A 15,867-nucleotide genomic window follows, 5' to 3' on the forward strand; every position below is an offset into this window, starting at 1 on the left:
ATGCACTTTAAACTGCCCAATCTGGCAACACTGCACACATGCTGCTTCTCTTGAACATATACACAGAAGTAAGGCGGAAGGTAGTTTGTCGACGTCACCTCAAGACGACGCCAACGATTGGTCAAATTTGCGGGAAAGTTGCGGTGATTGGATATAATTGCAACACCGCCCTGAATTTGCGGGGATTGGTTGAATTTGCGTTGATGTTGCAAATCGCAACATCGCGAAATCCTGGAGGGTCTGACTGTAGGATGCCTATAGGCTAATAATAACTTCGTATTTATTTGACTATTATAATTTCATTGACTCTCAATGTTTGCTGCTTTAACCCAGATGAGTATTGAACCTCCAGCTTGTTTTTTCCAATTTATTCCTTGAATGTCAACTAAAGAATGATTAAAAGATTGCCACCAAAAAGGCAAAAAACTAAGGTAAAAACTAAACTTTAACTTCAATTTTGGTGAGTAATTTTCATAAATTTAAAAGACAGGTTTTCCACCAACATCAAGCCCAGCAAACTAATGGCCTGCCCTGTAATGTAAAGTTGGGCCGAGGAATGAAACCAGGCAGGGTTCTGGTAAAAATTGCTTTAGCTGTCTTCTCTTGAAGAACTTAAACGAATTTAGATTGAATAATCTCAAATACTTCTTGTAGCTTTAAAATAGTCCCAGCAGGTGACTCTGAAGAAAAATACTGTGTGTTTGAACACCGCCCGCTGTAAACACTTTGCATACACCCCAATGACCGACTCCACCGACTGCCACGACACCACTGCGCACGATTCCGTCATCGGCACAGTGGAGCACCATAAATTGCCACCTGGTCTGTGGGAAACACTGCGTTACATAAACCACACACAAAGCTCCACCACAAACAACTACATGACACGTTTTATACTCAGGTCCACAATGTGTTTGCAGATCTAAAAACAACAGCAGAAGGCAACCTGATACAGTGTGGGTGCATGCTTCACATGAAACATTAACAGATATCAAATTTCACTGATTCGATTTCTTTTCCCTTTCCAAACAACACTGCTCATAAAGTAAGACAAGTTTCCACTTGTCAACAAGGACAGGCTTTACACCTAGAAGTATTCAGGTTCGACCTGTTACAAGGATAACATGGTTCCTTGAATCAGTATCTCATCTCATTGTCTCTAGCCACTTTATCCTGCTCTACAGGGTCGCAGGCAAGCTGGAGCCTATCCCAGCTGACTACGGGCGAAAGGCGGGGTACACCCTGGACAAGTCGCCAGGTCATCACAGGGCTGACAGACACAGACAACCATTCACACTCACATTCACACCTACGGTCAATTTAGAGCCACCAGTTAACCTAACCTGCATGTCTTTGGACTGTGGGGGAAACCGGAGCACCCGGAGGAAACCCACGCAGACACGGGGAGAACATGCAAACTCCGCACAGAAAGGCCCTTGCCGGCCACAGGGCTCGAACCCGGACCTTCTTGCTGTGAGGCGACAGCGCTAACCACTACACCACCGTGCCGCCCTGAATCAGTATCATTTGCTGATTTTACACAGGCAGCGGGAACAAGTGCACCCACTCTCCTTCGTGTTTACGCACTCGCACTAACGGTGACAAACCGGAAATTAGACCAGTGAACACAAAAGTGTGCATGCGCAAATCAGTGATCAGAAACAAAATGGCAGGTATACTTACTGGTTATTTTCTAGACATTTTGCGATTTCTTCTCAAGTCTTTTAGCTTGTTTGTAACTTGCTTTATTGTCCTCTCGCTGCTTGTTTCTCGGTTTAAACGCTCGGTGATTCGGCGGTAAATCAGCTCATTGGGGCCGATGTCTCCAAATCCTGCTGGGTATCTGTGTCTCGCAATAAGTGGATGAGGGTAAGAACCTCCTTTTTAGTCCAGTCATCACTGCAATTGGCTTAGGAGTTTCTTGAGTCCATCGTCTAAAGGCAAAGTTTGATAAGCAAATGCACTTGTGAAGAACTGACCACTGAATTTGCCACAAAGCGGTCTTGTCTGGATGGTAAAGGACCCGGATGAATGCTACCACACAAGCGTAAGCCCTCCTACTTGCCACCCACCGATTGTGTTTAGATGGTAAGTGGGAATAAGTTACACTGGGAACAAGTTGCACCACCTCGTAAAGTGGAGCAAATTGTGCCCACCGGTGTCAAACTGTCCTGGAACAAATTGTGTTTAGATGGGCAGTTGCGCTGGGGCAACTTGTTCCAGCCCAAATGCCCGTGTAAAAGCAGCTCCTGCGTTCCCATAACATTTTACGCACTGATAACAGGTCATTTCTTAAAACAAGTGTAATTTATTATTTTTTTTTTTTTTTACTGTCGAGATACAGCTGGCAGTGGCTTTGGTTGGCCCATTATAAACATACTCCTTAGTTGAGCAATTTAGTTCTGATGCCAGTGGAAGGTTCTGAGAACTGACAGAAAGCCACAGCTGCTTTCATTCTGCCTTATTACCTCGCCTGCGACGGAGTAACTGGGGCGAAGTATTGTAATCAGTGCTGTTTGTTTGCGCGTCTATTTGTTAACAATCTAGCGTCTAGACGGTTGCACCGATGGACTTCAAATTTTCAGGGAAGGTGGGCAATGGTCCATATATTACCTGATTAAATTTAGGAGGTAATCGGATCAAGGTGAAGGTCACCGGAAAGGTCAACCTTTCAGTCAAAATAACATTTTCCATTATAACTCAAGAACATTTGATGGTAGACAGATATTTACCATTATCAACTTATAGGAAGTGCCATATGGGATTTCATTCGGCACCATAATCTTTGACCTTGAAAGGTCAAACTGAAGGTCATGGGCTATAACCTGACAGCTGAGGACTGAGAAATATTACCATTATCAACATATAGATATAAAATAAGTGCTGCTGGGCGAGGTTTGTTTAGCCTGGCAACACTTGTTTGTCTTACATTACCAAGATGTACAATGTGCTCCTTCAATGGGAACAAGTCAATGAATTCAGCAATATCTAGGCAGATTCATTTCTCTCTCACATATCAGTGTAGCACCTGTGTCTTCTAGTAAACCAGGGTAGATTTCCTCTGACACTACATGTAAGATGAGAGGCCTATTTCCAACACAGAACCCCGGAGCCAGCTGCTGCTCAGCTTCAAATCTGGCTTTGGCAGAACCCAGTATAAAAATACAATGATTGGGATGCATGTGGCTTGGAATCTGTGTGGGAATTTCAGTTGTAGGTCACCCAGTCACCCCTAAATATTTGGACTGTATTTTACTAAACCTGCTCATATTAGTGACCTAGTTACCACCATTATGGAGCATGACCCAGTTTTGGCCAACAGCAGCAACTTCAGGAAAAAAAAGTAACCAAAGCAAAACATTTGGGTTGACTAATAATAATAATAATAATAATAATAATAATTAGGGCTGGGAATCGATCCAGATTTCCTGGATCGATTCGATTCCGATTCATACGGTCACGATCCGATTTGATCCGATAGCAGTCTACTTAGATATTGCTGGATTGTCACTTTAAAGTAGAAACTGTCCCTATTGACAGGAACAGCCCCATATGTGTTTGTGCATGTATCTGTGTATGTGTAAGAGGGACACAGAGAGAGAAGAGTCAAGGATTTAAAGGATTTATTTTGGAATGAAAAAACCCAGGTTTTATTTGAATTCTAAATCAAAACCATGACATTCGGTGGCCCTCTTTTGGTTGAATAACATACCCATGGCAGGGTTTCTGACCACAAAGGAAAAAAAAAAAAAAAGCACCTCAGCAACCACAGCAATTGTGTAAGAAATGATGCTTGACTGATAAGTCTCAGAGTGTAACGATGACAGTTGGTGGCCATCTTTTGGTTGATTAACATACCCATGGCAGGATTAAAACAATGACCAGAACTAACCAACAATGACCACAAAGAAAATAAAAAAAATTGTCAGATATTTCCCACTCCTGTATGGCTTCAGTGAGCAGATCAGCAAGGTTACTTGTAGCGTGGCTCGTTTCAACTGCTCTGGCCTGTAGAACGCTTGAGACTAGCCTCCATTCCTCGTCAATGTGATGACACGTAATAGTCAGATATGACACGGTATTTCTTGAGGTCCAGCAGTCGCAGGTCAACGTCACCCTCTCGGCAGACTTCAGCGAATGTGCAAGTGTGTCTTTTGTTTTCGCACACATTTTTGGGATAACAGTTTCGCTCAAATGTTTGCAACTGGGCAGGATATAGCGTGGTTCCAGTCTCTTCACCAGTAGTTTGAATCCAGCATTTTCTACGACACTGTAGGGGCATAGGTCTTTACTAATAAATATTCTGACACCCTCGGTTATGCTCAAGGCACGCTGAGAATTTGAAGGAAATTTAACACCAAATGCCTTCCCCAGTGCAGTTTGATTCGCCGCAGGTTTAGCTGAAACTGTGTCGGCGTGGTGCCTGGATATGTGGTTGCGGAGATTGGTTGTATTGCCACTATATTTTACCTCTATGTGGCACAGTTTGCACACTGCTTTTGTTCTGTTGAGTTCGTCTCTGTCCTCATTTTAATCCAAAGTAATGCCATACGTCAGCTTTCAGGCCAGGTGGTGATTTTAGCTGTGCAGCTTCAGCCATCTCGTGTTCTTAAGTTTCGGTTTCGTTTGCCGGCACCCGCTTTTTATAGCGGTCCTTGCGCGGTTGAGAAAATAGTGCCTATAGCCACCTGGAAGAGATCGATCCACACATTTTTGAATTGATCTCGTATTTTTTGAACGTGAATCGATATCGGATCGTGGATCGATCTTTTGAACCCAGCCCTAATAATAATAATAATAATAATAATAATAATAATAATTATTATTAAGTTCAATTTATATAGTGCCTTTCTCAAAACCCAAGGTCGCTTTACAATTATTGGGGGGGGGGGTTCCACCAAATCAAGGTCAGGATGTCATTCCAATGGTGTAGCAGCCACAGTCCCACCAAAAGGAGCATGAAAACAAGTCCCACACCGCCAGCACGCAACATCACTCGGAACACCATGCCATGGATCCACAAAGCGAGCACAGACGCACTGCCACGCAGAGCGCTGGTATGTCCCCAAACCGCCTGCACAGCAGCCACTGAGCCACATTGCTCGGAACATCACTCCAAGCACTAAAGCACTGCTGCACAGAGTGCTGGAGAACCACAATGTTAAAACGAGCAATGAGCTCACTGCAGTCCATAGCTAGGAGCACAGGAATCACCCACGGCGATCCAAGGCCTGGAGGGAACCGACGTCCAAAACCGGGTCCGGAGCTACACCACAACCGGTGGACAAAAACACTCAAACAAACATCAAACTACACAAAACACAAAGAAGGGAAAGAAAAAAAAAAGGCAGCTTCGGTGAGAAGCGGTAGCCAGAATGCACACGACGTACTCTCAACCGGAAAATGAATACAAAGTGGTTCTGACTGATTATCTTTATCCTATGATGGAACATTTCCATCCTGATGGGAGTGGCCTCTTTCAGGACTCTGCCATCCACAGAGCATGATAACTTACTGAATGGTTCGATGAGAATGAAAATTGTGAACTCACCAGTGCCCAGAGCTAAATCCAATTGAACACCTATGGGCGATTTGGGAGTGATGTGTTAGATGGCGCTCTCCACCTCAATCATCAAAACACTATCTGTGGGAATATTTTTAAGAAGAATGGAGTCATCACTCCAGTACACAGTTCCATAGACTCTGTTGTTTTCCCTTGAAATGAACCAACCATCTGTACTAGTAAAGTCACCGGTCTCGGTCAGGATGCCAATTCTCATGACAACAACTACACCAACTGTTACTTTTGCTCTGACAGTTACATGTTTATGAAGAATTAGGAACCAAGTATGTTTCATCTTGTGTCTGTTCTCAGTTGGACTTTTAGGGAAGTTGCTAAAATAACTGAAAATGGAAAAAAAAAAACTTCAAATGGTCATTATCTATAAATACACTACATGATCTATTAATATACACTATAAATGTCTGTGGACGCTTGACCATCAGCCCCACATGTGCTTGCTGAACATTCCATCCCAGATTTCAGTTATAAACATCTTCCACTCTTCTGCGAAGGCTTTCCACTAGATTTTGGATGAGAAGGCCTGACAAAATCAGTGTTCCAGTTCATCCCAAAGTTGTTCAGTGGGATTGAGGTCAATTCTCTGTGCAGCCCACTCAAGTTCTTCTCCTCCAAACTTGGCACACCACAGGAGCATCGTCATGCTGGAACAGGTTCGGGCTCTTAGTTTCAATTAAGAGAGCTTTTACAGTGCTACAGTGTACAAAGACATCCTGTACAACTGTGCGCTTCCAACTTTGTGGCAACAATTTGGGGAAGAACCACATATGGGTCTGATGGTCAGGTGTCCACATACTTCTGAAAACATAGCGTATCATCTAAAAATACCACAGTGCTACGTCTGATTGGTCATAAGTTATCAATTAATTTTCTAACAGCAGTCCTGACAGTCATGCTGAAAACATTTACTAAGGAAAAATGTGTTATTTTAACACTAGTGTTCAGGTAAGGGAAAGTCCAAGGACAAAAGATGCTTGTCCTTTTAGGTTGTATTTTCTGCAAATAAAAATATGATTGTCCTTAATAAATAATAAAAAAAAAAAAACTAATATATGGTAAGCAGCTCTTTTATAAGAAGAAGAAACACTTCACGGCATGTGCCGTTACAGGGAAACAATGCCACAGAGTTGCTGATTTTTTAAAAGAAATATTTGATTATTGATATTTAACATAACAGCAGGTCCGTTGTGTTTTATTCATTAATTCTATAATGCGCAAGGAATATTTTTCGCTTTCCATACGTCACACTCATGATTTCAAATGGAAAGATCAGTATGTAATCAATAGCATGCGACACTGTTCCACACTGGTTGCCCTGGGTTTATATCCAACAAGACAAAAGCTGAGTCAAGAAAAAGCAGGGAAACCGATAAGGCGCCAGCATTCTGTCCAAAGGTTGCATTTCCCAAGCTACATTTCTTTAATTTCAATAAACTGTCAATATGCTCTTTACTGATATAAGAGACAAGTAGAGTACTGCTAAGAAGTATTCAAATGCTTCTCTTATTTCGATAATGCTGATTCACAAAACAGAGAAAAAATGAAAGCACTCATTCTGTGTGTACGTCAAAAAGTACTGGGATTGTTCCTGTTGCGAAACAATGGCGCGGTGTGCAGTACAAGCGAGCAGTCACTTTCCTGAGTCAGTATGCCACATGACATGACGCTGTCAACAAGGGCAATGGAGACCCTTGAAATACTTTTTATTTTTAGATATACAATTAATAAATTATTCGCCAATGGTGAAGTGAATTTTAGTGAACAATTACTGAGATGAAGACGAGGTTATTATTCACTGATATTCCCTGAGCCTGAGGCAGAGAATTGCTTTAGTATAAATACACAAGTGATTATTTAAAAAATTATATATAATTTCAAACTTCAAAAGCACCATTCAAATGTAATAACGGCGTGCACAAGCTTGTGCCACTCACCGACGCCGACGCACATAAAATACTGTGTTTTGAAATCGATAAAATAAATCACAACTCCACCTTACCTTTGAATAGTTTTCGACCAAACCTCGTAGCATCTTTAGTGCTTTTAGGACCAGCATTTTCTTTCATCTGTAATTCTTCCTCACTTACGGTGACGAAGTGATTGACCACCGTTTTGCCGAGTCGCTCGAGGTGATTATCGAGAAATAGTCTGAATCTCTCGACCAGTCAGCACATGCGATTTTCTATAATCACTTGCGTATTTATACTTATATATAGAAGTTATGTATCTCCACTGAGATTATTTAAACTTCAGGTTAGCTGTGATACCAAATTGGGAATTGGTGCATTTCTGAATTAAAAAGAAAAAAACAAAACAAAACCACACCCTGTAGTCTGTGCTATTCTTTTTCTGCTCAAGGATCACACTCCTTTTTTGTAGTTTAGCGTAGTTTAATGTTTCCCCGATACTCCCATTTATTTACCTTAAAGCATATACGCAGAGCCATGGCCTCACTTTCGTTTATAAATGCCTTGAGACCTCAAGAATGGCACAGGAATAGTTTTAAGCGTTAACAATAAATCTAATATAGTAATTTTTACGATTAAAGTGATTCATATAGGTAGCGATCTGAGTGAATGACCTTGACGTCTGTAACATCACAGCAGGAAGTCTATCGGTCTCATCGCCATTTCCGCTACACTGAAACATAGAGCTGACTGCAACTCCGATCCTCCATTTTGAGCTAATTATCGCCATGCCACGGAGATGTGTCGCTGGTGGGTGCAGCAACACGACAGAAGGTGGATTTACGTTGCATTCATGGCCCAAGAATGTTCAAACTGCAAAGATTTGGACACGTTTTGCGAGAAGTTCACGGGCACATTGGGCGGCTATGAAGTGGTCTCTCCTCTGCTCTGCACATTTTACTGAAGACTCGTACGAGACCTCTGATCTGTTGAGGAGCGTTGGCTATAAGCCTGTATTGAAAGAGGGTGCAGTACCAACAATTAAAGAAAACTACAAGAAAGGGAAAGTATTTATTTTATTTATTTTTTAAAAGGAAAGTAAGTTCAGTTGCACCAGTTCTTCTGGAGTGTGAACCGGGGGGTTGTTGGTAAAACACGGAACAGGACATATCGCTCGGGCAGTGACCTCCCCGTGGTTGTTTCTAAAACCGGTGACATTCCGTCCCGTCCCAGGTTTTAGTAATTGCCTAAGCCGAGCAGTAATGGCGGAGTACTCAGTATGGAGAGAATGAGTGGAGCAGCCATCTGATTTCTAAACTGGATATTGCTGCCATCTCGCCCTTACGTGGAAGAAGCAAATGAACGGATAACTGAACGAACAACTGAAAGTCAGATTGTTTCAAAACAATCAGCCACAAGATTGGCCTTCAAGAAGCGAGAACGCAGATGGGTAAGCTCCGACTCTCATTTGGATAAAAAAAACAACAACAAAAACACGCTGTTTACCTGCATTTAGATTAATACATGTGAGCCATTCCACCAAATCGGTGCCATTTCCATCCCTAGAAAATTATATGTATAAATGCACATAAAAGTGGACTTTAAAATACATTTCCTTCTTACACAGAATGTCCTGCACATTGATCTGATTTCAAATTTAAGATATATAATTGTAAGGATTAATAAAAACTACCTAAAACACTGAAAAATAGCATGTGTTACCTGTCCCCGCACTCTAACTTTATGCTTAACTATGAAATATTATGATTAAAATCCTTCAGAAACAGTATTTCTTTTGCACTGTTGTGTGACTCCATATCCTATCCATGGTTTAAATATATTTTTTTCATAAGAAATCCACAATATCTTAGTTAAAATACATATTTTAGTCGTGTCCCTGGGTTTTCACTCAGTCCTGTTACCCAAACATATTACCCCATCTGACAAATTTGGAACATTCTCAATCACATGCTCAACAGGAAGTTACATCAGTTGTGTCTTCTGAAGGCCATGGGAAGACCAAAAGTTAGTTCTCTCATTTACTTTTCTGTATATTTGATGATTTTTTTAACTTTGACTGATAAGGTCAATGTCAACATACTGTCCTGTTACTTAAATTATTTCTTAGATATTTGTTTATTTTAAAAATACAGATTTTTGGTAAATCACTAGAATGTGCCAAGTGTGGTTATGCGATTAGCGATGACGCCATGTGGCTTAATTCCATGTATTACCTAATCCTAGGCTAAAAACTCAGTCCTGTTACTTTCAGTGTTTTGGTAACAAGGACTGAAAAAAAAATGCGGCCATCTTTGACTTCCAAACCTTGTAACGTAGCCTGAGGTTGACCAATACACATTTTGAATAGTTAAATGTGTGTGTTATTATAATCACTGTTGAAAAGATATAACAAATTAAGTTTAATTTGGGAGTGGTACACCAAGCAAATGGCACCCATTCGGTGGAATGTCCATGTAACTTGTATTGTGTGTTTAAGTTACCGGTATGAGATTATTTAATTTGCTTCAGAATGTGATTGTCTCAGTTCATCTGATTATTTAATGAGCCTTTTACGTTTTATCAGTGAAAATGCATGCATATACATGTATGTTGCATAGGTTATAACACCCATCCTGTTTTAATGAGAGTCAACCCACAATCAATCAATGAAGTCAAATCAGTCTTAGTTGAGCAAGTCGGTAACGGTATTTCTTACTTTCACCATAAATGTTTATTTATATGACTTTGGTCTATAGCTGTCAAAGGCCTCGGCCTTAAAACCGGTTACCGCTGTGACGTCACGCACTCAGGGCTGGCTGGCTCAGCGGGGCAGCTCCAATGCCAACTTTGCGGTTGATTTTAACTCCCAAAAAAAAATATTTTTTTATTCCCATTTATGCAGCATACAAGAGTTAAGGATGGAGATACTATCCACTCAGAAATGTATTTAAAAATAAAGGTTCTGCGTATCTGCTTTAAGAAAGCTAATAAGCTGACGAGTTCAGTCAGGTGTTTTAGAGCAGAAACGCATTAAAACAAACAGTTCATGGGACTGTGGAAGCTCTGGCCTAATGCCAGGATCAAACACCACAAATTCAGTCTGATTTTGACATGATCTTTTCATGACTAACCAATTTCCAGTACGGGGCCAAACAAACATCGGAAACAAACGAACGGACCTTGTAATGTGACAATCAGAGAACAGTAATGTGGCATCTGGGACACCCAAGACACCCTGATGAAAAGTCTAGCATGCCAGAATTTCTGTATTTTCTTGCCTAGTTTGTCAAATCCTACATGTTCCTTGACAGCCAGGATTGACAATTTCTTGACCTTCCTCCCCAATGACACGCAAGGACATGACTGACGATTAGTCAGTATCAAACTAGCAGTGTTGCCAGGCTCCTCCTGACCAAGACCAGGCAAGCATTTATGGCACTATGATTGCCTAATCTGACATGATGACCATCCTGAAAGAAAAAAATATCATGTAGTCTGATCACAACATAAGAGCAAGTTACCATTTAGGTCTGATTAATTCACCAAAATGTAACACAAGAACAGTGTGTGTGAAAACAGTGGTTACAACAGGTTCATACGACTAGGTACGGTAAGATAAACAGCACTAAACTGTCTGCTAGGACTGCACCCTTATCTTTTGTACAGTTGTACTTGAAAGTTTGTGAACCCTTTAGAATTTTCTATGTTTCTGCATAAATATGACCTAAAACATCATCAGATTTTCACACAAGTCCTAAAAGTAGATAAAGAGAACCCAGATAAACAAATGAGACAAAAATATTATACTTGGTCATTTATTTATCGAGGAAAATGATCCAATATTACATATCTGTGAGTGGCAAAAGTATGTGAACCTTTGCTTTCAGTATCTGGTGTGACCCCCTTGTGCAGTAATAACTGCAACTAAACGTTTGCGGTAACTGTTGATCAGTCCTGCACACCGGCTTGGAGGAATTTTAGCCCATTCCTCCGTACAGAACAGCTTCAACTCTGGGATGTTGGTGGGTTTCCTCACATGAACTGCTCACTTCAGGTCCTTCTGCAACATTTCGATTGGATTAAGGTCAGGACTTTGACTTGGCCATTCCAAAACATTTACTTTATTCTTCTTTAACCATTCTTTGGTAGAACGGCTTGTGGGCTTAAGGCCTCTGCATGCTCTTGCGACAAGGCTTTCGCAGATAGCTTTTCGCAGACAGTTGTAATTTATTGTTGAGCGGGGGAATAGGCGTGCGCGATGTTATTCACCGGCACAACACAAGGGGGCGCGAAGTCGCTAGGAGTAGTTGGTGGGTGTGGTTAGTGGAGTGTTTATCCTCCGGTTACTTATAATGACTAGAACTTTTTTTTTTAATAATGACTAGAACTGGGGTCGTATAGATGTACGTACTTCCTCACTTCCTCAATCAACCGCTCTTCATGCTGCTCCATCTTCGCTCGTGTTTTTAAAAATGGCGGTCGTGAAAACAAAACAAACCGGGAAAGTAGGGAAGCGGAAGTGCGTGTACAGCGGATGTAGAGTGGACCAATCAGAGCCCTCTTGTCTGCGGCGCTGTCTGCGAGGCTTCTGCGGTGGTCACAATTTTTGGGAGGTGCGCGCAGAGTGTCTGCGAAGGTGGGGGGGCTACGCAGACACCGTCTGCGACACCGTCTGCGAGGACTGGGTTGTCAGCATAAATTGGCCTTTACAGTCATTGTCTTGCTGCATGACCCACCTTCACTTGAGATTCAGTTCATGGACAGATGTCCTGACATTTTCCTTTAGAATTCGCTGGTAGAATTCTTTGTTCCATCAATGATGGCAAGCCGTCCTGGCCCAGATGCAGCAAAACAGGCCCAAACCATGATACTACCACCACCATGTTTCACAGATGGGATAAGGTTATGCTGGAATGCAGTGTTTTCCTTTCTCCAAGCATAACGCTTCTCATTTAAACCAAAAAGTTCTATTTTGGTCTCATCCGTCCACAAAACATTTTTCCAATAGTCTTCTGGCTCGTCCACGTGATCTTTAGCAAACTGCAGACAAGCAGCAATGTTCTTTTTGGAGAGCAGTGGCTTTCTCCTTGCAACCCTGCCAGGCATGCCATTGTTGTTCAGTGTTCTCCTGATGGTGGACTCATGAACATTAGCAAATGTGAGAGAGGCCTTCAATTGCTTAGAAGTTACCCTGGGGTCCTTTGTGACCTCACCGACTAATACACGCCTTGCTCTTGGAGTGATCTTTGTTGGTCGACCACTCCTAGGGAGAGTAACAATGGTCTTAAATTTCCTCCATTTGTACACAATCTGTCTGATTGTGGATTGGTGGAGCCCAAACTCTTTAGAGATGATTTTGTGACCTTTTCCAGCCTGATGAGCATCAACAACGCTTTTTCTGAGGTCCTCAGAAATCTCCTTTGTTCGTGCCATGATACACTTCCACAAACATGTGTTGTGAAGATCAGACTTTGATAGATCCCTGTTCTTTAAATAAAACAGGGTGCCCACTCACACCTGATCATCATCCCATCGATTGACTAATATCACCTTCAAATTAACTGCTAATCCTAGAGGTTCACATACTTTTGCCACTCACAGATATGTAATATTGGATCATTTTCCTCAATAAATAAATGACCACGTATAATATTTTTGTCTCATTTGTTTAACTGGGTTCTCTTTATCTGCTTTTTGAACTTGTGCAGCAATGGAGAAAATTCTAAAGGGTTCACAAACTTTCAAGCACCACTGTAGTCCTTTTCACCTGGAAAGATATATTATGGACCTTTAAAAATAAAGCATTATAGGGATACGACATGCACTAATTTACTGCGAAGATAATGTTGTGATGGTACCCTGACTCAAACCCTAACCCATGGACCAGGAGTGGTGGAGTTCAGTACTACTGATTGTGAGGGTGGAGGTCTGGGACACACAAACAAACAACACAATAGAGGCTAGTGGGCTTCTTCACACCCTCCAGCAGCTCTCCTCACACAAGCCTTAGAAAAGGCACAACATCCAGACCACAGTTAAAGAAAAGAAGAAAAACCAGTGCACATGTGTATGTTCACACTGACAGGGTTGGGAGAGATTTGATCAGATACACACTGCAGGCCAGCAGGAAAGACAGAGGGCCTGAGCTGCAACCTGCAGCATGACAAACCCACACAACCTTCTGGTTCTGTACGCCTCTGTGCACGCGCATACGTGTTGCTTTTTCCCTGTCAGTTCATCCGCTCAGAAGGGTGTCGGTTCTAGCCCGGGTTCTCCCAGCGCGAGCTCTGTGCGGTGTCGCTACGCCCAAAATGATTCAGCAGCTCCGTCCGAGTCTAAATCACAACGCCCTGCTCGGTGTGTGTGTGTGTTTACCTCTCGGACTGGGATCCTGGAGGTAGGGCGGCGCTGTGGGAGTCACATTGCCGGAGTTTTGCGCCGACAGCAGCGGTGACCGCTCATCCATACCGTCAGAAGCCATTTTCACTTTTATTCTACTGAAAAAACAACAGCTGCGGCTGGATCAGTCCGGCAGCCTGGTGCCGAAACACACACACTCCCAACACTGATCCAACAGCCAGCGTGAGGGGGCGGGGCCTAATACGTAATGGGGCGGAGTTGGGATGCAACTGCAGAGTGGGATTTGATCAACACTTCCTTTACTGTGTAGTGCGCTCGCTGCACACTTCATTTATCTACAGTACATACACACATGGACATGAGGGTTTTACTGGGGAAAACACCACTCGTATTTTTCATACGAACTACATCCGGGACCAAAACCACATGACATAAATCTCTTTCCGTCACTCATTCTTTCTTTCCCACCGCCACCAGACTCCTGAACAGCTGATAGGAGGACTACCTCCCTGTAAACTGTCCTTGACTGCTTACATTTGCACATTACTGCCCTTTTTGCTGCTGTTCACATCTGGTTACTGCCCTTTTTGCTGCTGTTCACATCTGGTTACTGCCCTTTTTGCTGCTGTTCCTTGACTTTTTACATCTGGTTACTGCCCTTTTTGCTGCTGTTCCTTGACTGTTTTACATCTGGTTACTGTCCTTTTTGCTGCTGTTCACATCTGGTTACTGCCCTTTTTGCTGCTGTTCACATCTGGTTACTGCCCTTTTTGCTGCTGTTCCTTGACTTTTTACATCTGGTTACTGCCCTTTTTGCTGCTGTTCCTTGACTGTTTTACATCTGGTTACTGCCCTTTTTGCTGCTGTTCACATCTGGTTACTGCCCTTTTTGCTGCTGTTCCTTGACTTTTTACATCTGGTTACTGCCCTTTTTGCTGCTGTTCCTTGACTTTTTACATCTGGTTACTGCCCTTTTTGCCGATGTTCCTTGACTTTTTACATCTGGTTACTGCCCTTTTTGCTGCTGTTCCATGACTGTTTTACATTTGGTTCAGTGGCAGATGATAGTCTTTCAAATAGGGGAGGCTGGTCGGTTATGATACTCCCAGATTTTAAAAGAAAACACATCAATTTTTCCCATACTCTTGCCTCTGATCTGGCTGATTGTTGGCAGGGTCACAAACTGTGAAATAACAGGTTCTTTTGACCCATTAGCCTACTGTCCAATATACATGATGGTGTTGGGGGGGTATATTTTAACATTTTATATTTTAAAATTGTGGCATGTTGTTTAAAAATTGATCATTATTGAAAGCAGCTCTTTGTCAGGAACCTCAGCAGTAGAGCTGGGTGCCACACATTTCATTCAATGACACTTTCCCTATATTTTACTTATTTTGACTGAGAAATGTTTTACTGACAATTTTGATAACCCTTCACTTTTAATCCAGGTCTGTAGTGTGAAATGTTCTCGGCTGTGTTTTTGTTTAAAAATGTTTTCCAAATTGTAGCTGTGTTTAATTCATATCCAGAAAAAAAAAATAAATAAATAAATAAATAAATAAATATATATATATATATATATATATATATATATATATATATATATATATATATTCCAATATAATATACTCAGCATAAACATTTTAAATAGATTCTATATTTTTGGTCCATCCATGACATATTACTAAAGTAGCCTATTTACTGTTGTTGATGTGGGTCACTTGCTGTTAGCCAATTCACTTTCTCGTACCAGGAGAGCTGAAAGGAACGAGTATTATTCCCTACCTTTTTCACCAAGTCAGTTTGAGGCGTTGGTCTACCCTGCTCTTTAATTTTAATTTTTTCCTCGAAAGGAAGACTGGCAAATGGCTTCGCCAAAATTAAATCAGCAATGCTTGGCATCCGTGCGCAGCTTTCTTGCTAGCTGACTAGCCCCCTCAAGTTCAAGTTCAGTCACTCAAATAAACGAAATTTCTGGAACTAAGATAGCAAACTTGACAACACTATATTTACACT

The 15,867-nt window shown here is 41.8% G+C and overlaps 1 protein-coding gene across 1 annotated transcript in view; it reads right to left on the reverse strand.

Annotated features, from left to right (window-relative positions):
* The window catches only part of pip4p2 (phosphatidylinositol-4,5-bisphosphate 4-phosphatase 2), a 51,425-nt gene extending 37,355 nt beyond the window's left edge, over window positions 1–14,070 (reverse strand). Inside the window, exon 1 of the mRNA XM_060904721.1 lies at window positions 13,864–14,070. Within this exon, the coding sequence (XP_060760704.1) occupies window positions 13,864–13,969 (106 nt within the window). The 5' untranslated portion in view covers window positions 13,970–14,070. The remainder of the gene's footprint in view (window positions 1–13,863) is intronic.
* Between the last annotated feature and the right edge of the window lie 1,797 nt (window positions 14,071–15,867).

Source organism: Neoarius graeffei, chromosome 22 (assembly GCF_027579695.1).
Source record: "Neoarius graeffei isolate fNeoGra1 chromosome 22, fNeoGra1.pri, whole genome shotgun sequence".
NCBI lineage: Eukaryota > Metazoa > Chordata > Actinopteri > Siluriformes > Ariidae > Neoarius > Neoarius graeffei.